Here is a 20,227-nt window from a genome sequence, read left to right as displayed (position 1 = left end):
AATTGATATTAGCATATACAGATGAGAGAGAGTTTGTACTGTTAGCGGGGCAGATTGGCCATAGACCTTACAGGGAAATTTCCCGGTGGCCGATGCCCAGGGGGCCGCCTGGGCCCTCCTCACGGCCGGCCAGTGGAAGTTTTTGGGGATGTATTTTGTGCTGCTGGCAGTATTTTGTGATGGACTGTGGTATTTGGCTCTGTTAGTATAATGCACCAAAATATGGTATTACTGGCCCTGCCTTCCCTCAATTTGGACCCAACTCCAAAACAGGGCCACTTTTAGTATTTTTGCAGGGCCACTTTAAAGGGATTCTGTCACCAGGTTTCACCCCTGTCAGCTAAACATATGCTGATGTTCAGGGCCTCATCAGGATTCCTAATGTGGGCTTCTAAATGTGATCTGTAGCCTTATTTTGCTAAAAAACAGCTTTTACTAACCTGTCACTCAAAGAAATAAGGTGCCCAAGGGGATGTCAAGGGATGCAAGCTGCCGGCCGCACCCGCCGCTGTTCGTGCCCAGCGCCGCCTTTCCAGACTTCTGCGCCGCCTCCTAATCCTCTGTGCCGCCTCTCGCTCTCCCTCCCTTACCCTCCTCCTGCTGTAAGATCTTGCGCGTCATACAGGTCATACAGGGGTTGAGCGAAGTGCCGGCGCATGCGCACCTCGTTTTTAGAAGCCAAATGGAGAAGTCCGCACGGGCGCATCAGGCAGAGCCCTGTGCGCACGCGCGAGATCTTACAGCAGGAGGGAGGGAGAGCGAGAGGCGGCACAGAGGATTAGGAGGCGGCGAAGTCTGGAATGGCGGCGCTGGGCACGAACGGCAGCAGGTGCGGCCGGCAGCTTGCATCCCTTGACATCCCCTTGGGCACCTTATTTCATTGAGTGACAGGTTAGTAAAAGCTGTTTTTTTTTTTAAGCAAAATAAGGCTACAGATCACATTTAGAAGCCCACATTAGGAATCCTAATGAGGCCCTGAACATCAGCATATGTTTAGCTGACAGGGGTGAAACCTGGTGACAGAATCCCTTTAAGTTCCCAATCCACCCCTGACTGTTAGGGCTCATGCACACAAACGTATTTTCTTTCCATGTCCGTTCTGTTTTTTTGGCAGACCATATGCGGAACCATTCATTTCAATGGGTCCACAAAAAAAAAAAAAGGGAAGTTATTCCGTGTGCATTCCGTTTCCGTATTTCTGTTCCACAAAAAAATAGAACATGTCCTACTATTGTCCGTACTACGTTCTATTATGACTGTTCTATTAAGGCCAGCTGTTTTGTTCCGCAAAATACGGAATGCACACAGATGCACGCAGACCGCAAAATACATACGGTCGTGTGCATGAGCCTTTAGACTGCATGTACTGCACTATTTATGAAATCTATGAGGGAAGAGTCAAGACTTTCCCTCCTTGCACTGCACTATGAATAAGCACGTGCCTCTCTCCTGACAGGACCCAATGTAATACTAAACTGAAGGACCAGTATTATTTATATAACATACTGAGAGCATTTATTAAAAACGTACTGGAGAAAACCAGCTCCATAGGAAACAGCCAAAATCTTCTACAGTCGACCTCATGATCCACCCCTCTGCGCATGCGCCACAACGCCAAGGTACTTGATCCCGAGTGTGACGTACGAAGTCAGCCCCTTGCTGGCTTGTTCTGCGCATGCTCGCCGTCACCTTGCTCAGCATAGGTTTATTGGCGGATAGTCCCACGCATGCTCACAGTGAAATAAATTTAATGCGCATGCTCGGTGAGCCGGGCCAGGCGCTGGAGACGGCAAAATGATCATGGCGCTGAGTAAAACATTCGGCCAAAAGCCGGTGAAATTTCAGCTGGAAGAAGATGGGGACTTTTACATGATCGGCTCCGAGGTATGAGACTAATAAGTTCGGGGGTAGAACCCTAAAACACCGCAGAACTGAGCGGCTTAGAGCAGCCTCAGAGACAAAGGCTGTGGAGGGGGTGGGGGAGCTGTAGACAGGAATATGTGGAGAGCATAACAAAAGGGTGATTGTTCCAGCTCTACCTGCATGGCCTCTTCCCGTCTCCCTTGGTAACCATATTTTGGGGTACACGGGGTGACTGGCTCATGCCGGGCATATTACAGGGGGATCTCCTATGTGTAGGGTCTGACAGATGTGTTTCTGTTCACAGGTGGGGAACTACCTGCGCATGTTTAGGGGTTCACTGTACAAGCGGTACCCCTCCCTCTGGAGACGCCTGGCCACAGTCGAAGAAAGGAAGAAAATTGTCGCCTCTTCACACGGGAAGAAATGTAAATGTCACTTTTATGGTTTTCTTGCAGAACTGGTGTATGTGCCATAGGTTTACAGCCCACCAGGGGGAGGTCTGCAGAAAGCCTGTGCCTCCGCGTTAGATTCCTTCTTATAGGACAATCTGCAGAAGGTGTCTGTGCCCCCGCGTTAGATTCCTTCTTATAGGACAATCTACAGAAGGTGTTTGTGCCCCCGCGTTGATTCCTTCTTATAGGACAATCTGCAGAAGGTGTCTGTGCCCCCGCGTTAGATTCCTTCCTATAGGACAATCTGCAGAAGGTGTCTGTGCCCCCGCGTTAGATTCCTTCTTATAGGACAATCTACAGAAGGTGTCTGTGCCCCCGCGTTAGATTCCTTCTTATAGGACAATCTGCAGAAGGTGTCTGTGCCCCAGCATTAGATTTCCTTCTTATAGGACCATCTACAGAATGTCTGTGCCCCCGCGTTAATTCCTTCTTATAGGACAACCTGCAGAAAGTGTCTGTGCCCCCGCGTTAATTCCTTCTTATAGGACAACCTGCAGAAAGTGTCTGTGCCCCCGCGTTTAATTCCTTCTTATAGGACAACCTGCAGAAGGTGTCTGTGCCCCCGCGTTAGATTCCTTCTTATAGGACAATCTACAGAAGGTGTTTGTGCCCCCGCGTTGATTCCTTCTTATAGGACAATCTGCAGAAGGTGTCTGTGCCCCGCGTTAGATTCCTTCCTATAGGACAATCTGCAGAAGGTGTCTGTGCCCCCGCGTTAATTCCTTCTTATAGGACAATCTACAGAAGGTGTTTGTGCCCCCGCGTTAGATTCCTTCTTATAGGACAATCTGCAGAAGGTGTCTGTGCCCCCGCGTTAGATTCCTTCTTATAGGACAATCTACAGAAGGTGTCTGTGCCCCCGCGTTAGATTCCTTCTTATAGGACAATCTGCAGAAGGTGTCTGTGCCCCAGCATTAGATTTCCTTCTTATAGGACCATCTACAGAATGTCTGTGCCCCCGCGTTAATTCCTTCTTATAGGACAACCTGCAGAAAGTGTCTGTGCCCCCGTGTTAATTCCTTCTTATAGGACAACCTGCAGAAAGTGTCTGTGCCCCCGCGTTAATTCCTTCTTATAGGACAACCTGCAGAAAGTGTCTGTGCCCCCGCGTTTAATTCCTTCTTATAGGACAACCTGCAGAAAGTGTCTGTGCCCCCCCGTTAGATTTCCTTCTTATAGGACAATCTACAGAAGGTGTCTGTGCCCCCACGTTAGAATCCTTCTTATAGGACAATCTGCAGAAGGTGTCTGTGCCCCAGCGTTAGATTTCCTTCTTATAGGACCATCTACAGACTGTCTGTGCCCCAGCGTTAGATTTCCTTCTTATAGGACCATCTACAGACTGTCTGTGCCCCAGCGTTAGATTCCTTCTTATAGGACAATCTGCAGAAGGTGTCTGTGCCCCAGTGTTAGATTTCCCTCATGTCACATTTGTCATTGGGAAATGGTTGTGGCTCTGGGAGACGACTGATGCACGAGGGCCACACTATTCCCTTGCTATGGCTACATCTGTATAGGATGTAATACAGGAGACTGCTTAGTGTTCATGAATAGTTGAAAGCTGCAATACAATTGTCCCTTCTAAAGAGGACCCATCACCTCTCCTGACATGTCTGTTTAGTAACTACTTGCATTCCCCATGTAATAACAATTCTGGAGCATCTAGTCTTATAACTATATGTTGTGCCATTCCTTTATTATTCAGACTGTGCAGGGACACACGCCCAGCTGGTGACACCCATCTGGACCTTTATTGCAAGCTGCTAATAATTCACTCATAAGTTCTAATGGGAATAATAATGGAATGGCACATCCTTGTCATAAGACTAGATGCTCCAGAATGATTACATGGGGAATGCAAGTAGTTACTAAACAGAGATGTTAGGAGAAGTGACAGATGCTCTTTAAATTATTTCTTACCGATGGCAAACCTCAGGGGTGAGAAGGATCAGACAGTTTGATTTCAACATGCTTGATCTTTTTACACTTGAGGATGTAAGGCACTGCCAGCAGTTTCTGTCAGTGGCTTACTCCCTAACCCATTCAGAGCACATGCATGCTCAGCGAGCGGTGTATGGGGAAGGGAAAAATAACTTTCGGCCAAATGAGCATTCGACTGACAGCTTCTGAAATGTATGGCCATCTTGACTGGTGACAACCAGTTGGCGCTCGTCTTTCCAGACTCCTGAATAGCAGATCTGCTTATTGCTGTATGACGAAGCTTTTGGGGTCTGAGAAGACTAGATGATAAGCTGTGAGATCACTTGTGGCTTTGGTGGCCACCTCCATAGAAGCGGAGAAGGTGGTTAGGTTGTTTGCCACCCACATTCTTCAGATACTTAAAGTTGAATGAATATTTGACAAAATGTTTTAAGGGTTCTTGTTGGAGTCCCTAGCTAAGCCAGCACTAGAAGGGCAGGTAGCACCGTAGTGGTCGTTGCTTGGTATTGTGAAGTTGGTATAACATGTATTTTTTATTCTTTTGTAGATCACGGGTACACAACATTAGCTACTAGTGTCACCCTATTGAAAGCATCAGAAGTAGAAGAGATTCTTGATGGGAATGATGAAAAATACAAAGCAGTTTCTATTAGCACAGAGCCTCCAACTTACCTCAGGTAAGCAGGATTTGGTATACTAAAGTTTTAAGCTGCCCATACACCTTCGATAGCCGTGGCTGGCAGCTATTCCTCCAAGTACACATGCATGCTCAGCCAAGGATCAGACATGTTTAAAGGCAACATGGCAATTCCTTCTTTTCTATAACATCTGCTGTTATAGGACAGTAGGCACACCTTTATACATACAAGAGGGTTAGCTGGCCCTGCAGAATTTGGCAGGTTCAGACAACTTTGCTCTTTTTCTGTATGGTCGATTTTACGCCAGATCTGCAGAAAGCGCAGTTTACGAATAGACTGATTGCACTCTGTACGGTTTGTGCTAGAAAGCGGCAGTAGCGTTGAATGAGCGTTCTGAGAGTAAGGCCCCTTTCACACTGTTAGGTATTCTCTCAGGGTGCATTCAGTGAAGCTCACGCAATTTTGCAAGCAAATTCGGTCAGTTCTGTCTGCAATTGCATTCAGTGTTTCATATATTTTTTTTTCGTATAGGTGCAATCAGCTTTGCTGCGTTTTTCAGAGTTACATCCTAGCAACCATCAGTGGTGAAAGGAATGGGTCAGCATTCAGTGCGGGTGCTATGCGTTGACATCACGGATCATACCCGCGCGGAAAACTCGCTCGTGTTAAAGGGGCCTAAGGGTCCTTTTTTTGGCCAATTATTGGGAACAAGCATCTATAGGAATGCTCTTTCACAGTGAGTGGCCCATATAATCGATCAGCTGATGAACGAGCAAGCGCTTTTTTTGTCGGTTGATGGGCATCTATCATCAGGCTGAAAGATACCTGATAATCGTCAGTACATCTCCCTGTGTAATAAGGGACGCCCTGCCGATAATATTCAATAGAACTAAATGAGGAAGGAACAACTGCAGTAGCAATGCTTCCTCTGACATTCATTTTGCATCTGTCTGTGTAATCAGACTGGTACAAACGAGCGCTGATGGATGTGTTATCGGCCAGTGTAATAGGAACCTAAAGCACGTCTTCTCAGTTTGTGTACGTGCAAACAGGATGGTGGAAATGAATCATGAGGGTTGAATGGCATTTAAATCTAATATCCCAGTATGGTAAATTCCAGATGGCCACAATATTGCTGCATAATATGGCCCATATTACAGCAGCAAACAACCTCCCCTAATGTTTTAATGAACTGACCATAGAGCTGTGCAGTCACCTGAAATACCAGGTCATTGTAGCGTCCCCCGTGCTACAGATCTGGACATGGACCGTGCTGGTGGTTGACATAGTAAGTTCATGGAGAGGACGGCTGTCGGCAGTGATCACGTGCTATTGATCTTCTTTTGACATAGTCCGTACTTGTGGTCCCTCTTTGGGTATACACTGCTTGTGTACTTTTCAGCTGCCCAGAAAAATAAAATGGCATAGTATTGTGGTGTCGCACTAGCTGGCAGCCATATGTAGTGTTTGAGCAGTGCTGATTGAACGCGATTTGTGAGTCTGCTAGTACATATTTGACAGTAGGAACACTTCATGTAAAAAGGATGGACACCGTAATAAATCCCTGACTGACCCCAGTGTGGTGGTTTGGGCACCATTTTGTATCTTATGCAGTGATCTAGAAGAGCTTGGTGGCATTCATTATAAACCAATGCCATGACCCAGATGTGAACCGGGTAAAAACCCCTACTATATACTTTACAATAGCCTTAGAAGCATAGATTTACCTGCACTTGCGTTCTTTACGATGTATACATGTATTATTTGCTCTTCTTGGGTTCCATTTTTTGGGATGTGCCTAAGCTACATGTATGTTTTCACTGTAGGGAACAAAAAGCAAAAAGAAACAGCCAGTGGGTTCCAACTCTGCCGAACAGCTCTCACCACCTGGATGCTGTGCCCTGCTCTACTACCATCAATAGAAACCGCTTGGGTCGTGACAAGAAGAGGACCTTCCCGCTGTGGTGAGAGGCTTACTTTTTTTTTTCTTGCATCGTTGTGTATCTATTATCAACATTAGTGCTTTTTAATGTGGGAGCTGATCAGTATTTCATATTGCCCGTGGTTAAGGCAGCAGGAGTCTACTGACAGGTTCCTTTTTATGGGGTTGTCCAGTGATATAATATGGACGATCTATCCTCAGGATATGTCATCAGTATCAGAGCAGCGAGGGTCCGACACCAAGCAGCCCCGTCGATCAGCTTCTTGAAGGGGATGCAGCGCTCGTGCGAGGACTGTGTCTTCAATATTTACCTGCACACATTGTAGTGGTGGCGCAGTACAACTACAACTGCTCGTCCCATTCAAGTCAATAGGAAGAGTAGTTTTGACGGGAACCTGTCATATTGAACATGATGTCTGAGCTGCAGGCAGCGTGTTCTAGAGCAAGAGGCGCTGAGCAGTTTAGTATTTAGTTTTGTGGGAAAAGGTTCAGTATAAATGATAATGTATAGAATTGAATTCCTGCTCATTCTGTGTTTTAAAGTCAAGGAGGCGGTCCTATCAGTGATTGACAGCCTGCCCTCTATTACTGTGCATACAGAGATAGCTGTCAATCACTGATCGGACTGCCTCCTTGACTTCAAAGCCCAAAATGAGCAGGAATTCAATTCTATACATTATCATTTATACTGCACCTTTTACCACAAAACTATATATCGGTCTGCTCAGCTCCTCCAGCTTTACTGCCTGTAGCTTCCATTGCATTTTCATGGTGACAGGTTCCCTTTTAATAATTACAAGAGAGATGGCGTGCAGTTAAACTTTGAAGAAGATGCAGTGCTAGCATGAGCACTGTAGCCCCTGCCCCATGCTGATATGATAGTGATAACCTGCACAACTTCTTTAATCCCTTCCCAACCAGCGCCGTAATAGTAGTGCTGGCCTGGTCTTTAAAGATGGAGCCTGCTCCTGAGCGCTGTAGGCGCCATAGCTACGGGGGGCCCCCTGCTTCCTATAGCAGACAACTGTGGTGCATGTCCACAACTGGCAGTAATGCCTCCAAACGGCAACCCAAAACCCACTTATTTATCGCAAAGTGCCAAAACGGCAATTTACCCGGAATAGTACAGTCCAATTCAGTATATCTTCCATGTACTTTATAATTTAGCTATAATAGACTGCCTACATTCAGAGTGCTGCCTGTGCTGTTCATGGTGCGCCCTGCGCAGGAAAAGTCTAAGGCATATTGGTACACCATAGAACTTTTCCAGGGTGCGAGTGCCCACATAGAGGGCTCAGAGTGCTGCCTCTGGAACCAGTGCCATAGGTCCGTCACCACTGTACTATGGGATCGCTGGTGTCTCTTAAGCCAAGTAAACTATTAGGCCCCATTCACACGTCTGCAATTTCGTTCCGCATTTTGTGGAACGGAATTGCTGACCCATTCATTTCCATTCCCCCAAAAAATAGAACATGTCCTATTCTTATTGCGGACAAGAATAGGCATATTCTATTAGTGCTGGTGATGTGCGGTCTGCAAAATGCGGAACGCACATTGCAGGTATCAGAGTTTTGTGGATCCGCAAAACGCGCTACAGACGTGTGAATGGAGCCTTATTCTCAATTTTTACCTTACAGGCTGGCGTTGTACCGCTCAGTAAATCTTCCTCCCGTTAGTTGTATGTCACAATAAAAGTTGTCTGTGAGTTGATTGCCCATATTACATAGCAATACGTTTCATGGTTTTGTTTTTTCCCCCTCGTAGCTTTGATGATCATGATCCAGCAGTGATTCATGAAAATGCTTCTCAGCCAGAGGTGCTTGTTCCTATCCGACTGGACATGGAGATTGATGGGCAGAAATTGCGTGATGCCTTTACATGGAACATGAATGGTACTTTTGGCTTCAAATCAAATGCGTTGTATTTTGTGATCAATGTTTTGTAAAGCGCCTTAACTGAAAAATGCATCACTGCAAGTAGAATTTACTGGGAGTTCCTCCAAAAGGAGACTTCACATGGTGGTTTTGTTTCCATAGGGTATATTCTGTACTACTTATAGGCCATACAAATACATTATTTTGATGGAAATGTGTATATGTGGACACATTCAGTTACTTCAGACAATACTCGCTTGTTGGTGGTCAGAACGCTGAGATGTGCACTGATCGCTAGAACACTTCAGAGATCTTCGGGAGAATGTAATCACTTTTTTCCCTTCCCCATATCACTATCAATATTAAAATAATAACCTGCAGCTCTTACTTTGGCCACTGCATAAACGGGTTGCAGAGCTTGTCGGGAAAGCTCCTATAGAAGTCAGTGAGTTATCTCCTGTCTATTGTGTCCTGTTGTCCATTTGGCTGCTGTAAACTGTATGTCTAAATGCTGAAAACGGAGCTAAAGTAAGAAGGCTTTCCCCTTTAAAGGGCCACTGACAGGGCCAATAAGCATATTGAGGTATATATATGGCAGTACAGGTCTTATAATGGGTATTACAATCATCTAAGTATCCCCCCCTGCCCACATTATACATACAGTAAACTTACGTTTTATAACCTGCTCCAATGGTCTTCAATCTGCCCAAGGGGCGGCGTTTCACCTCTCTTGCGCCCAGCCAGCCTCCCCCAACTGCCGCTTTGAAGCGCCGCCCAGCTCATGAATATTCAGTTTGCTGGGCGGCTTCTGCGGTCCCCGCTCTGAAGCGCTGCGCTGAACAGTGCCCTGCGCATGCGCCGGATCTTGTGAAGTCGGGGACAGTAAGCGCCGCCCAGCTCATAAATATTCACTTCGCTGGGCGGCGCTTACTGTGGACCGTGGACCCAACTTGTGGGACAACAGGTTATTTTGCAGCACCTTGCCAGGCAGAGGTTTGAGTGAGGCTTGTTGCAGAATTGATATGTATGCTGTTTTAGTGGGACAACAGGTTATTTTGCAGCACCTTGCCAGGCAGAGGTTTGAGTGAGGCTTGTTGCAGAATTGAGATGTTAGATGCTTTGATATGTATGCTGTTTTAGTATGTTTTGGGTTTTCTGGGGGTTATGATTGTTCTTTTTTTTTTTTTCATCTACAGAGAAATTGATGACTCCAGAAATGTTTGCAGAGATTCTCTGCGACGATCTAGACCTCAACCCTCTTGCCTTTGTCCCAGCTATTGCTTCAGCTATCCGCCAGCAGATAGAGTCTTATCCTACTGACAGCATTCTGGAAGACCAGTCTGACCAGAGGGTCATCATCAAGGTACATCTGAGAATGTAATCGGTCTTCACTGTGTGCCATAACATTGCAACAATGGCTTATGTGCATTTTCAGCTGACTCCATTGCATGTTGTTGCGGTGTGTTGCATGGGTTTCTTAGAAGCCTGCAAGATGATTGCATATTTAACAGTTTGATTATCCATGGACATTGTGTTGATTTCATACTTGGATGATGTTTTTTGCATGGCACTTCTGTATGAGTATTTTCCTAACATCAAAAGGCTGGCCGTGTGTGTTCCGAATCTGCATAATGTCTCCGTATCGAGACTATTGCTGTGTTGGTGAATGAAAGATAGCGGCCTCACTTTGTGGTTTGCGGTTTTTCTCCTTTTGCTCTTCCTCAGCTAAATATCCACGTTGGGAACATTTCCTTGGTTGACCAGTTTGAGTGGGATATGTCAGAAAAAGAGAACTCTCCAGAGAAGTTTGCCCTGAAGTTATGTTCGGAGCTTGGCTTGGGTGGCGAGTTTGTTACCACTATTGCATACAGCATTCGTGGGCAGCTCAGCTGGCATCAGAAGACTTATGCATTCAGGTAGGAGATGCTACTGGTGCAAGTACAACAGCAAATTGTGGCAAAACACATCATGTGCAAACACCTTGTGTGAATGGAAGTTTGATTTTTTTTTATTTTATTTGATACTGGGGGAGATTTATAAAAAAAAAAAAAAAAAAGTGATGTAATGGAAAACTGGATTAGTTTCCCCTAACAGCAAATCGGAGTTCACCTTTCATTTTCCAGAGGAGCTCTGAAAAATGAAAGGTGCAATCTAATTGGTTGTCATGGGCAACTGAGCCAGTTTTCCTCCACCACTTTTGATAAATCTCCCCCACTGAGTTTATTTTAGTCTCTGGTCTGACATTAGAAATAGAAAGATGTAACTGTATGCTGGGTGGGTCAGGTTGCAGAGCCAATATCTGTCTGCCCAGCGAATATCCTGTATAAGTCCCATTCATTTGAGTAGGACCTGTACACAATACCTGCTGGGCAGCCGATCATTGCCATGGTAAGCTGACCACCCATAGTGCACTTGTGGCTCTCTGCGCTCTGCCGGCTGGGCTGGGGATGAACATGCAGTTTTTGAGGCAAAGCCAGAAGTGAGTCTTGGAGGAAGCAGAAGTCGTTCTTTTATATTTCCCGATCCCTTTGACGTTGCCTGCTCCCATGACCACTGGTCAATCACAGGCCACAGCAGCTTGAATGGTATATCTCTGCTGTGATGTAGCGTTCAAGTCGCTATGAGATTAGCCCTGTATTCGCTGTAGGATTTCTATAAGACTGTGCCAGGATCTTGCAGAAAATGCTGCAGGCTTGTAAACGGTGAGGGCAACTATAGCCGTTATTCCACTGCAAGGTACCGGTTCTACCATACTATACTCTGTTTTGGTACCTAACAGTTTGTTATCCACTGTAGATATGGTACCTTCTCAGTATAACCGTTAGCTGTGTTTTGACTAATAACCGGTGTGGTTATGTAACCTTCATGGTGCCGGCTTGGAACCTCCTCATATGTGATACCAAAAAAGTGCTAGGTACTGTCTGCAGCTGGCCAGTTCCATGCAGTGGAAAAGGAGCTTATATTTCTTTTACTTTTTACATTCATTTCTAGTTTTAGTTTTACTTTTAAAGGGGTATTCCCATCTTAGACAATGGGGGCATATCGTCCACCACCAAAGCGCTAATCCCCGCCTCTCCCATAGAAGTGAATGGGAGCATGCCACGCATGCACGGCCCATGCTCCCATTCAGTTCTATTGGGCAGACGGCAATAGCCGAGCCAGCGTTCGGCTATTTTCGGCGGCCCCATAGAAATAAATAGAGGGCGGCTGCGCATGAGCAGTGCGCTCTCCTTCACTTTCGGGGCTCCGTTCTCGATATAGGTGCCAGTCCCAGTGCTAGGACTTGCACCTATAAGACAATGGGGGCATATCCTAGGGATATGCCCCCATTATCTGAGATGAGAAAATCCCTTTAAGGGTAAATGCACACGTTCAGGATTTATGTGCTGACAAATTAGTGCGGATTTGCATGCAGATTTTCCTGTCCCCATTGAACCAAATGGAGAAAATCCGGACAGGAAAAATAAAATTGACATGCTGCGGATTTTAAAATCTGCGCGGGAAAAAAAATCTGCATCTTGTGCAGAAAATCCGCACACAATCCTGATCGTGTGCATTTAGCCTTAAGGATTGTCCCACAATAAACACTTAGCCAAGCACTATTCTGTGTAGGGGTGCACCGAAATGAAAATTCTGGTCCGAAACCGAAAATTCAGGATACCCCTTGACCGAAACCGAAACTGCCTTTTTGCCCAAATACTTTTAAAAGACCCCCCCACCCCATAACAGTGCCATCCACAGACCCCCCCCACCTCATAACAGTGCCATCCACAGACCCCCACCCACCCCATAAGTGCCATCCACAGACCCCCACCCACCCCATAAGTGCCATCCACAGACCCCCACCCACCCCATAAGTGCCATCCACAGACATCCACCCACCCCATAACAGTGCCATCCACAGACCCCCACCCACCCCATAACAGTGCCATCCACAGACCCCCACCCACCCCATAACAGTGCCATCCACAGCCCCCCCCCCTTGTACAATTAATAGAAAATAGCGGGGAGGGACTGGGAGGAGGAACTGGGGGCCGGTGCGTTCACTGTTCTCCGGCCCCCAGCTCCAGTAGTTATAAAATGTTGTACAATTAATAAGCATTCTATTCATGAGGCCCCCCTCTGCAGTATTACATTCAATACAGCCACATCCTACTCACAGGGCTGTGCTGGCCGGCCGGGCAGAGGAGCGGCAGCGTCACAACTGACGTCATGTGCCCGGCCTACTTTCTGAATGAAGGAGGCGGCGCAGGCATGTGATGTCAGTCGTGACGCTGCCGCTCGTCTGCCCGGCCGGCCAGCACAGCCCTGTGAGTAGGATGTGGCTGTATTGAATGTAATACTGCAGAGGGGGGCCTCATGAATAGAATGCTTATTAATTGTACAACATTTTATAACTACTGGAGCTGGGGGCCGGAGCACAGTGAACGCACCGGCCCCCAGCTCCTCCTCCCAGTCCCTCCCCGCTATTTCCGGCCGATATGTAAAAATATCGGCAGAAACAGATTAGGTGCATTCTCGGCCGATATTTTCGGTGTACCCCTAATTCTGTGGATAGGGGATATCTTCTGCTGTCCATGGAGCACAGATCCCTGCTAAGCTGACACTTATCCGCTATACACAGGCTAGGGATAAGTGTTTGTGGTTGGACAACACCTGTAAGGAGTTTTTTCACTTGTTGGCTTTTTTAAGTGTTTCAGTTGGGGTACTTTCACACTAGCGTTTTTGATTCTGGCAAGCCGTGTACAAACGGAAAGCCTTTTTTTTTCCTGATCCGGTATTATTTTTTTTTTCAAAGATCAAAAGTAAAAAATAGCTCCTCCTAAGTCCCGGCGTATGCGCAGACTTGAAAACCGGATGCCGCAATTTCCGGAACACTTGGTACCGGATTTAGCATTTTTACATCTCTATGGAAATGGATGCCTGATCCGGCAAGTGCGGTCATGTTTCGGGACTTTGGCCAGAAAAAATACTGCAGCATGCTGTAGTATTTTGTCCGGTCAAATATCGTACAAGGGACGGAACAGAAGATATCCTGATGCATACTGAACGGGTTTGCTTTCCATTCAGAATGCATTAGGACGAAACTGATGCGTTTTTTTTCCTGGTATTGAAACCCTTTACCGGATTTCAATACCAGAAAAGAATAACACTAGTGTGAAAGTACCCTTAGACATGTCACAGAAGTTTAATTGGTGGCATCCAACAACTGGGACACCCTTGTCTGGGGAAAAAGGGACACTGTAGCCATTCTATTTGAACAGTGACAACATGTGTGTCTTCACGAATTCTGCTTCCATACTACTTCTGATTTTGTTTTTAGAAAATGGAAAGTCACATGCTGCAGATATTTTTTATGCTGAGAGTGCGCAAAGTGTTAGTATTTTTGTGGATTCTTTGGGCACAAGCAGGATGTTTTCAGATTATGCAGCATTTGTGGTTAACTCAAGTGTTCTTGTGAATTGCTGCGTGTCTGCATATTCTGAAAATGTGAAACAGTGTTTTTGTGTCACTGTCAGGATGGAATGCAGATGAATCCCTTTTACCCTCCTTTAAACTCTGCACAAAATAGTTCTCCCTTGGGTCCTTTCCAGAATTTGTGATAAAACTTAAAGGGGTGGTTACTTCATGTACTGTTGCCAGCACATGCAAAGTAATATCTACTGCTCTGCCGGAGGATGCTCCTAATTTATGATGTGATTTATGCTGCAGGCATGTATTACTATAATGGAAACTGAAAATTATATTACTTGTAAATGTGTGGTATAGGACACCGGGGGGCTGAAAAAAAAAATGCTAATGGCTGCAGCTTTACAATATGGTTTATATGTAATTTTTGCATACAGTGCTCACACAAAATAAAAGGTCACATACTTAGAAGCCACTTTTAAAGGCTATGGACACCTTCTGGGATTTTCTATTTATTTTTTATTTACATGTTTTGTTTTTTGTTAATTTTGTATTGGAGGTTTTATTGCAAACTTTGCGCCATTTGGCTTGTTTATACAGTGCATAGTAGCTGCACAAAGCTGTTCTTTGATGAACTTGTTTCTGACATAAAACAGCTTAGAACAGGTATGCTCAACCTGTGGCCCTCCAGCTGTTGTAAAACTACAACTCCCACAATGCCCTGCTGTAGGCTGTTTGGGCATGCTGGGAGTTGTAGCTTTGCAACAGCTGGAGGGCCGCAGGTTGAGCATGCCTGGCCTAGATGATCAATCAAGAAAAGTTGGAGGGGGCTGTAGGACAAAAAGCCAGCCAGCCTGACGGATCGATCACTGAACAGCTTTCTGCACCTGCTATATGGTGTGAAACACAGAAGCTACAGAAGCCAGCTAATGCAAAATCTTAAATAAAAACCTGTTCCAAAAATGGTTTTGCTCAAAATACATGTAAATCGGTATTGAAAAGGGTGTCTATAAGTTAGGGACACATCTTTTGATTTAAATATGGGATGGATGCAAATAGGGATCATAGTAACCCAAATTCTTTATCCCCCCCCCCCCCTTTCTGCCTCCATAAGTACTGTATATGTCGCCTATATTTACTGACTGGAGACGAGACATTACCTAGCTTTTTTTGGAATTGTGGCATATGCAGTTCTGTACTAGATCTATATTTGCCTATGATTCAATAGAAAAAAGTGATAAGAGTTTAACAGAAATAAACAGTTATTTCTATAGAAAACTTTTTTTTTTAAGGTCTCATGCACACGAATGTAGGCGGCTCGTGCCTATATTGCACCTTCAAACAGCGGGTCAGCAATATACAGGCATCGGCCGTGTGATCACCGTGTCACGGATGCAGACCCATTCACTTGAATGGGTCCACAATCCAGAAGGTGTGTGTGGAACGGAGGCACGGAACCCCACGAAAGCACTACGGGGTGCATATACATTTTTGTGGTGCGGATTATGGACCCCATTCAAGTGAATGGGTCTGCGTCTCCCGATGGTGGGCACAGGATCTGTGCATTGCAGACCTGCAGCACTGGCATGGCCGGCACGTGGTCTAAATATTTGTAACTGAATGAGGGGTTGCCAGTAGCAGCTGATACCGTATTGTTGTGGAGTCTGTCATTTTTCTGATATTTGTTACATAACATCTTAATACTTTTATTTCAGTGAAAACCCCTTGCCAACAGTGGAAATCGCTATCCGAAATACAGGTGACGCAGACCAATGGTGTCCTCTTCTAGAGACCCTCACAGATGCAGAAATGGAAAAGAAGATCCGTGATCAGGACAGGAACACCAGGTGCCACCGTCGTTTCATACGCTTTTCCTTCCGGGCTTCTCGCCGGGGTAGAATATAGACAACCATGTGGCACTTCCTCGGAGCATCCGCGAGGAAGACTTTTCAGCTTTTGCGCACCAGCCTATGAAGTGATGTGTGTCTATCCGTGTCTGTGCTGTCGTGCTTCAGCCAGTGGAGCTGCTCTTTTAATTATCGCACTTTGCAAGTGTTGTGTTGGTATTTTATTTGACTATAGCTGGTGGGATTGGACATTTCTCCCAGTGCTCGCCATTAGCTTAGTAGCACCATCTGTGCCCAATTCCCCTTATTAGAAAATAATTTCTGTTTAAACGCTAATCCCGGTTCTTGGCCCTGAGGCTTAATGCACTTATAATTGATTCCCAACTTCTAGCATCTTTGTCTCACATTGAGATAGTCACCCTCTTGCCTCATAATTATTATGTTTTTATTCCCTCTTACTGGGACCTACAATTTTGCAGGTTCCTCTAGCAAGAATCCATCCCTGTGACTAAAGAGTGCCCACAGCAGAATCTTTAATGTTCTTTAGTATTCTTTATATTGATAGGTGATACTTAAACCTGGTGCCAAAAATATGCGTGTGTAATGTCGATATAGATATAGCTTTGCTGCTTCAAACGCTAATAATAATCCTTAACTTTTGCTAGTTCCTTTTAAAGTATAAGGCTACTGGTACATGCTGGGTTAATGGAACACGAATCGCCACTGGTCATATTACAGGTGGTGGCTTTATGAAGTTCTTATGTGCAGTGTTAAGACTTTTTTAATTTTCCTTTTACGTGTAATGGCAGTGTAGTGACAGTATTAATGTTTTTATGGACGGTTAGGAGCTATGTTTTGGGGAAGGTTGGCTCACGCTGGTCGGAGAGCCTCTTTCGGCAGAAGTCAGAATTGAAACGGTACACGTGGACGGACGGATTTATCTGAGGTTTAGAGTTCCTTGATTTTGCCTGTGCATTACTTATCATAGAGTTGATCAAAATTGGAGAAACTCATAGCGGATCTCTCTTCCCCTCTTGAATTTTAAAGGGCTTACGGACACTAATGACTGTAGCACTGCCCTCTTTGTTGTGTAAGCTGGAATTGCATGAGTAATCGACTTGGTGGTATTGTGAGAACCTTCGTGTAGCTTCTAGTTTTTGATATTTTATTTTTAATTTCTTTTGTCATTGAGGACATTCGGATCTATATTGAATGTAGGCATGAGAGTTGGGTTCCGTGTTTTAGTGGAATACTTTCTTATATAAACTGCAGCAGCACGTGCCTTTGTGAAGAGTGTATGTTCTTGTGGTTGATGTTTGCCCAAATAATGGTGGCAGAGATGGCTTGGAAGAGCACAAGAGGCGTAGGTCATGTTTCCTAGTAGCTGTAGTGAAAGATCACAGAAAACGCTGTGAATGTACTAACATTTTGAGTCTGTACATAAATTCCTTACCTACCATAGGCAAGGAGAGCCTTCAGTTTGGCACTTTACCTAGTAAAAAAAAAAAAGACCACGATGAAGGAAATTTAAGGGGTATTTTTATTGCCTCAAGTGTTCTAATGATACACAAATGCATGTGTAAATATGTTCTAGATAGGTTTTCTCTTTAAACTAATAAGTAGGTGGTTTTGATTTCATTTTAACCCTCAGCACTTATTGTGGTAGGTCATAGCGGTAAAACACGCCACCATGTTGAAATCAATGAGCTTGACCATTTTAATAAGGTAGTGCTAAGTTGTGCACTAGCTGACATCTCATAGTACTGTGGTTTTTAATAAAAGGCTCCTTTTAGGCTTCAGTATTTTTCATCATCAGGTGTGCGTTTTCACTTCTCCAGCACTAGGCTGTGAGATTACAATAATGTCTTTCCCCATCAACTTGATGTAGAGCAGAAATGTTTAACATTTGGCCACCGGCATGCAGACGTGTATACAATGGCCTTAGCAGTTGGCATTTCGCGTTTTGAAGTAGTGCCATTGTTACATATTATGCTGCCGTTTTGTATAACGTGACTCTTGGCAAGACAGTTGATTAGGAGATGGTTTTTGGTTTTATGTTGGCTTGTTGGAGAGCGCCTGGAAGGGTATCTGAATTCTATTCAGCAAAGAATGTTTTTTTTTTTGTTTTTGTTTTTTTGTTTGTTTTTCAAGTGGCCAGTGTGAAACTAAAACCCCTCCCCCCATGAACATAACCTGATCCTCTGCCTTAGTGTTAAGAAAACGCCTACAACCTCCTTATCATTTACCTTGCCCCTCTTCTCTTTTCCTCCCTATAGGCGTATGAGACGTCTTGCCAACACTGCACCAGCCTGGTAAACAGTCCCCTCCCGACGAAACTTGCGGTTCACATCCTGGAGATGGAACCTCGCCCCATAAATAAACAAAAAAGTAATCATAAAAAAAGAAAAGAAAAATGTAAAAAAAAAAATTCTAAGACTAAAGAGTTGTGGAGGAGAGGAGGGTTACCTTAGCACCTCTTGAGCCCAAATCAGAAGGTGTAGAGGACCCACACATTCCACTTTCAAAGCAGCTGGGTGCTGCCTAGTTTGACTCCCTCATCCTTTCCTTCCATGTACAGAGTGTGAAGCTTTAGTGCTACCTGACTACCGGAAGACCTGAGACAGATGTCCCAAGCCCTCCTTTATACCTGTGTACGTGATATGTAAAGCTTTTTTGTGTTCTATTTTTAATTTGTATAGGTGCATCATGCACTTGTAGAGAACTTTTTAAATAAACCTAATGCTCAATATTTTGTATTGAGGGTTTTGCCTTTTCTTTCCTATACCTTTGCTCTAACCTGGCAGGTCTGTCCTGCTTAAAATCGCATGTTTGGTAATGGATATAATCTGTGCTTCATCCAATTATTACTGTTGTGAATGGATCAAGCTACGGTAAGAATGAGACCTATTTTGTTGACCATTAAATTGATGCACAAGTCTAAAGATTAGAAAACGTATTTATTTAAGATGTCCAGGAAATCTGGGTTTAAAGGGAAACTGTCATCACCTTTGTGCTGCCCATACTAACGGCAGAATAAAGTAGAAACGGGTGAGAGGATTTCAGCGGTCGGTCGTTTTTAAGTTAAAAGTAAGTGGTTGCCGAGAACAAACATCACAATCATTGCAGATTAGGCCTAGAAGAGTCACGGCCACCTGAGAAGAGTCATGGTTATTCAAAAATTCCTGCCCACCTGCCGATGACTGACGGGCTTCTACCTAGTTTTCTCTCTTCCTCTCTAGAAGAGAACTGCCAATTATCAGCAGGTGGGCAGGAGATTAGGAATAACCAGGACTCTTCTCACTTGGTTTGACTCATTTTTTTTTTCAAGGCCTGGGCTGCCATAATTATGAGGCTGGTTCTCAGCAACCACTTACTATTAGCTCATGAGTGACACATCGCTGATACTAGCATTTCTGTCACTATTTTATGCTGCCCCCAGTGAGGTCAGCATAAAGATGATGACAGGTTCCCTTTAATACAGTTGGGGTATGGCCACATGGGCAGGTTTCCTGATGCAGTTTTGGAAACCAAAATCAGGAGTTAATAAAAAAAATTGTCGTATACGTTCTCTCCTTTTATGATCCAGTTTTGATTTTGGCTTCCAAAACTGCATGGAGAAACCTGACCGCGTGGCCGTACCCTTGCTTTAGTCGTCTTGAGGCTGTTGATCGGTGTCCCATTGGTTTCTTAGATCTTCTGGTAAAGGGTTGTAGTTGGGGTCTGAGGGAGGATCATCAAATAGTTGTTTCCTGCAGAAGACATTAAAGACTAGGCTGATCATCATAGCACAATGAATAAAGTTCTTGGTTGTAGGAAGCATTCATACTTAAGAAGGTAATAGGTATGCTTGGTTTTTCAGAGTGCACTCCTTGAACACGTCCTTGTCTCCATGCCATATTTTGTTTTAATACAGTGCATTATCCAGTACAAGATGTTCTGATTTAAAGTCTCTGCAAATAGTGTCTTAACCCAACCACTGCCTATTAGCTGAACTCCTGCCAGCATACTATATAAACACATGGCTGAAGACACGTCATCTGGGTTTATCATACTCACAGAATTGCTGGCGTAACTAACAGCTTCTTTCCCCCTGGTTGGTTTGGGAAAACATCCTCAAGAAAGAAGTAAATGTGCCCAGCTGCGATGCCTAAAATGGGGGGGAAAAAAACATTCAAATGACGTGGTGTGAAAAGAGAGCCAACTGTGAACATGTGTAACATAAGGTTATGACTTCACAGTACACCTAGAAGAAATAGATCTT

General features: G+C 44.8%; 2 protein-coding genes across 2 annotated transcripts in view; one reads left to right on the top strand and one right to left on the bottom strand.

The window, feature by feature from the left end:
- The first annotated feature begins 1,726 nt into the window (after positions 1-1,726).
- SMARCB1 (SWI/SNF related, matrix associated, actin dependent regulator of chromatin, subfamily b, member 1) lies at positions 1,727-18,718 on the top strand. The gene is made up of 9 exons (XM_044275536.1): positions 1,727-1,884; positions 2,168-2,288; positions 4,804-4,933; positions 6,721-6,858; positions 8,601-8,728; positions 9,907-10,073; positions 10,436-10,626; positions 15,835-15,966; positions 18,243-18,718. The coding sequence occupies exons 1-9, from the start codon at positions 1,795-1,797 to the stop codon at positions 18,280-18,282; spliced, it is 1,137 nt and encodes a 378-aa protein (XP_044131471.1). The 5' UTR covers positions 1,727-1,794; the 3' UTR covers positions 18,283-18,718.
- A 747-nt stretch (positions 18,719-19,465) lies between these two features.
- LOC122934357 (derlin-2-like) overlaps positions 19,466-20,227 on the bottom strand; it is a 49,417-nt gene continuing 48,655 nt past the window's right edge. The window contains exons 6-7 of the mRNA XM_044289760.1: positions 20,023-20,113; positions 19,466-19,715 (exon numbers count right to left, since the gene is read on the bottom strand). Coding sequence (XP_044145695.1) covers positions 19,613-19,715; positions 20,023-20,113 — 194 coding nt within the window. The 3' untranslated portion in view covers positions 19,466-19,612. The remainder of the gene's footprint in view (positions 19,716-20,022; positions 20,114-20,227) is intronic.

This window comes from Bufo gargarizans, chromosome 1, assembly GCF_014858855.1.
Source record: "Bufo gargarizans isolate SCDJY-AF-19 chromosome 1, ASM1485885v1, whole genome shotgun sequence".
NCBI lineage: Eukaryota > Metazoa > Chordata > Amphibia > Anura > Bufonidae > Bufo > Bufo gargarizans.
Note: the sequence above shows the minus strand (reverse complement) of the source record. Positions and strands in the feature narration are given on the sequence as shown.